Raw genomic sequence first — 4,205 nt, 5'->3', positions numbered from 1 at the left:
AAGAAACACTGAGGGCGTTCAATAGAACAGCAAGGGGAGCAGAGCAATGAAATTCTCAGGGAATACCAAAAATAGACTGTGGGGCCAGGGCATGGCACCCCATCAGACTCGACTGGAAAATACTGGTAAAGGTCAACAACCAGACCTTGAACTACATAGGCTTTTTTTTTTGGTCGTTGGTTTTTGTTGTTTTCTTTTGTTGCTTTGCTTTGCTCTGTCTTGTTTTTTGTGCATATTATTATCTCAGCATGTCTATCTTGGTAAGATAGGTGGGATAAACAATCCAGAGGAGAAAACAATGAGACTGATGGTTTCAGGGGAGTGGGGCAGGAAGACATGGGAGAAGAAGAGGTGGTAGAAAGGAAGCAGGAGGTTAACCAACCCAGGGACACAGGAACAACAAGTGAACTAAAATCGATGAAGAGAAGGGCATAGGATGCCTAGTGGAGCTTAATCAAGGGCAATGTAACAGCAAGGAATTATTGAAACCCGAATGAAGGCTGAACATAGTAGTGGAAAAAGAGGAAAGTAAAAGGAAATAGAGGAAGGAAAGAACTAGGGAGTAAAGAACATTTATAGAGATCTAAATACAGGCATGTATATGTGTAAATATATTTATATATAACAGGGAAATAGCTCTATGTACTTATATGTTAAGTATTAAGGTAGCAGATGGACATTGGGTCCCAACTCAATTACTCCCGCAACGCAAGAACACTTTGTTCTAGTAATCCAGCATTCTGTGACACTCACCTTCCCGACATCATAGCCCAAGACAAAATGGGTGCATAAGCAAATGTGGTAAAGAAAGCTGATGGTGCTTGGCTGTCAAAAGATAGTGTTTGCGTCATAAAGGCTTGAAGATAAATAAGTGGCCATGTAGCTGAGAAGCAACAAAGCTCACATGGAAGAAGCACACCAGCCTGTGTGATCATGAGGTGCCGATGGGATCAGGCATCAAAGACCCATAGCACAAAACCGTATCATTGAATAAGAGGGAGTGCAGAGTGGAGACCCAAAGTGCATCTGTAGACAATGGTATATCCCCTTACAGAAGGGTCACAAGGAAGAGATGAGCCAGTCAGGGTGCAGTATAGCACCAATGAAACATACAACTTTCATTTACCTCTTCAATGCTTCCTGCCCCCCACTATCATGATCCCAATTCCACCTTACAAATCTGGCTAGACCAGAACATGTACATTGGCAGTGGCCAATAATCAGGACAAGCTGGCCTTCGAGAATGGGTCTGTTCTGAAGCAGTTTCTTTCTGAGACAGAGAAAATGTCCCCGGAAGACAGAGCAAAGTGCTTTGAAAAGAACGAGGCCATCCAGGCGGCCCACGATGCCGTGGCACAGGAAGGTCAGTGCCGGGTAGATGACAAAGTGAACTTCCACTTCATCCTGTTCAACAACGTGGAGGGCCACCTCTATGAACTTGATGGACGAATGCCTTTTCCCGTGAACCACGGCTCCAGTTCAGAGGACTCCCTGCTGCAGGATGCTGCCAAGGTCTGCAGAGAATTCACTGAGCTTGAGCAAGGGGAGGTCCGCTTCTCGGCTGTGGCCCTCTGCAAGGCAGCCTAATGCCCTCTCGCTGTCTGCGTGAAAATGCGTACCCCTCCCTGCAGTCGAAATTGCTTCCGTCCTTGTCAAGCAGCTGTTGTCCTTTTCCGTTCTGTAGAAGCGCACTTCCCCTCAGCCATGTACATGGGTACAGTTAAGAGCTGGAAACACGGAATCCTGGACATATAAACCCCTCAGGACCAATATTGAGAGTAGCCATACCATGTGGGGAAGGGGAAGGTAGGGGTAGAAGGGGGAACCAATCACAAGGATCTACCTACAACAGAAAAGTAGGTAAAGGGAGACATTGGTCAGTGTAAGACATGCATATATAAATAATAATTTGTAAATTATCAAGGGTTCCTGAGGGAGAGAGGGTGGGGAAGGGAGGGGAAAAATGAGCTGATACTAAGGGCTCAAGTAGAAAATATTTTGAAAATGATGATGGCAACATATGTACAGGTGTGTTTGACACAATGGATGGATATATCAATTGTGATAAGCGTTGTACGAGCCCCCAATAAAATGATTTATTAAAATTAAAAAAATTAAACATTAAGTTAGTCTCAATGATCAATCTAATTGTAAAATACAAAACAAAATACTGGCAAATAGAACCCAACAGTATATCAAAATTATAAGATAAAGCTAGTCTAGGTTTTCAAGAATGATTTGATCTTAGGAAATATATTAATATTTACACTAAGTATTATTAAAAGAGGAGGATAACAGGATTGTCTCAAATGGTTTTTTAAAAGTATTAAAATCCAGTAGTCATTTCTGATAGACCAGGCTTAGGAAAAGAAGGGAACTTCCTTTGATAGGATAAGTATATCTAAATATATAATAAACCCAGTTGGTGAACTATTTTCCTTGAAAGAATAATACTAAGGTATTTTTTATTTTAGTTGTGGTTTTGGTGAGAGTTTACAGAGCAAATGGGTTTTCCATTCAACAATCTACACATTTTTATTTTATCGCATTGATCGCTATCTTCACAATGTAGGAATCCTTTTCCTTTTCCAATCTTTTTTTCCTTTCAATTCCTGTTTTCCGAGTTTTATCCCTGGACAGATGCTTCCCTATTAATCTTTATAGTTGATTGATCTGAGGACTGCATACTTCTCTAGTGTTTATTGTTTTCCTATTGCCTTATCTTTTGGCTGAAAGTTGAGCCTCCAAGGGTGTATTTCAGTTCTCGGCCTGAAGGGGTCTAAAGGCCGTAATATCAGGAGTTTGATCAATCTCTAACAGATAGACTGTTGAATGATTTTTGTTGAATGATTTTTGAGTGTCATTCCACATTTTTCTTCCACCCTTTCCAGAAGGTCCCACTGTGATTTTTAGAGTAGTCAGCAGTGGTAGCCAGTCACCATCGATTTGTAGTCTCACGGAAGCTGGGCTTGACATGATCTGTTAATCCTTTTGACTAGTTGCTGTGTGCCTTTGATTTTCTTCACTCATCTTTGCGCTGGATAGAGAGAGACCAATAGTTGCTTCTTACATGACTGCCTAGAACCTTCTAAGCACTTACTTGTTAAACCTAGTTATACTACACTCTCAAACTAGGATATAGAACGTGATCCTTGTGTGCGGTTGGACCAGTTGACCTTGGTGTCCTCTGAGATTGTGGTCCTCAGCCTCAGGAGCAGTGATTCATTTTCTTAAGGTGTTTGGTTACGGTGATGAAGTTTTCACAACTTTGCTCTTTTTTCATGCTATAATATAAGTGGCTTCAAAAAGTTTATTGACACCTACTGTGAATCATAATTCCCATTTCCACAGACTTGAAAGTTTCTACATACTTGCAGTGTATATAAACACACTGCTATGTATTCATCGATATAGTCACATTTGCCTTCCCACCTCTGTTCAGCTTGAGTGTATATTCGCTTGTTGACTATTATTATGACAGGATTGTGTATGCTATAATATTTACCTTTGTGTTTTTTTTTCATTGTTCTCTTGCCAGTGTTGTCTTCTGCCTTGGTTACTTTTGTGCTGACCTCCTCTTAATTGTGTATTCTTTTTTCTTTCACCCAGGCTAATAAATGTCTACCTTCTAGTGAGTGATTTATCCTTATTTCCCCTTTCACCCCGGTAAACCAGAGAATATTATTATCTCTGAGTTAACCTTTTCCTGATTTTTTATAGGTTTCATGTAATATTTGTCCATTTGTGACTAATTTTATTTAGTATGATGTCTTCTAGGTTCATACATGTTAGGAGTTGTTTTGCACATTTGTCATTATTTAATATTGTGTAGTATTCTGTTGTGCGTGTGTACCATAATTTGTTTTATCCATTCATCCCATCAAAGGGCATTTAGGTTATTTTCATCCTTTTGTTATCGTGAGTAGTGCTCTGATGAACATGGGTGTGATGACTCCTATACAAGTAACAACTTTTATTTTTATTTTTCTTAATTTTGTTTAATAAATTTTTCTTTGATTTTGTAGAAATTTTTTTTTACCTAACTTTGTATTATGAACAATAAAGCTATTGACAAATTTCCATGGACTACCTAGATTTTCTGAAATATTAATAACATTTTAGCTATCTATATCTTTTTTTAATCATTTTTATTAGGGGCTCATACAACTCTTATCACAATCCATACATACATCAATTGTGTAAAG

The 4,205-nt window shown here is 39.3% G+C and overlaps 2 protein-coding genes across 2 annotated transcripts in view; both read left to right on the top strand.

Annotated features, from left to right (window-relative positions):
- Positions 1-4,205, top strand: part of BMPR1A (bone morphogenetic protein receptor type 1A) — a 130,905-nt gene that overhangs the window by 19,981 nt on the left and 106,719 nt on the right. The window lies entirely within an intron of this gene.
- Positions 249-1,699, top strand: LOC101660477 (ubiquitin carboxyl-terminal hydrolase isozyme L1). Its single transcript, XM_045293299.1, has 2 exons — positions 249-260; positions 1,189-1,699. The coding sequence occupies exons 1-2, from the start codon at positions 249-251 to the stop codon at positions 1,585-1,587; spliced, it is 411 nt and encodes a 136-aa protein (XP_045149234.1). The 3' UTR covers positions 1,588-1,699.

The sequence above is a fragment of the Echinops telfairi genome, unplaced genomic scaffold, assembly GCF_000313985.2.
Source record: "Echinops telfairi isolate 266 unplaced genomic scaffold, ASM31398v2 ScPeMD7_2010;HRSCAF=2546, whole genome shotgun sequence".
NCBI classification, from domain to species: Eukaryota; Metazoa; Chordata; class Mammalia; order Afrosoricida; family Tenrecidae; genus Echinops; species Echinops telfairi.
The sequence above is the reverse complement of the archived record's forward strand: the minus strand, read 5'-3'. Positions and strand labels throughout refer to the sequence as shown.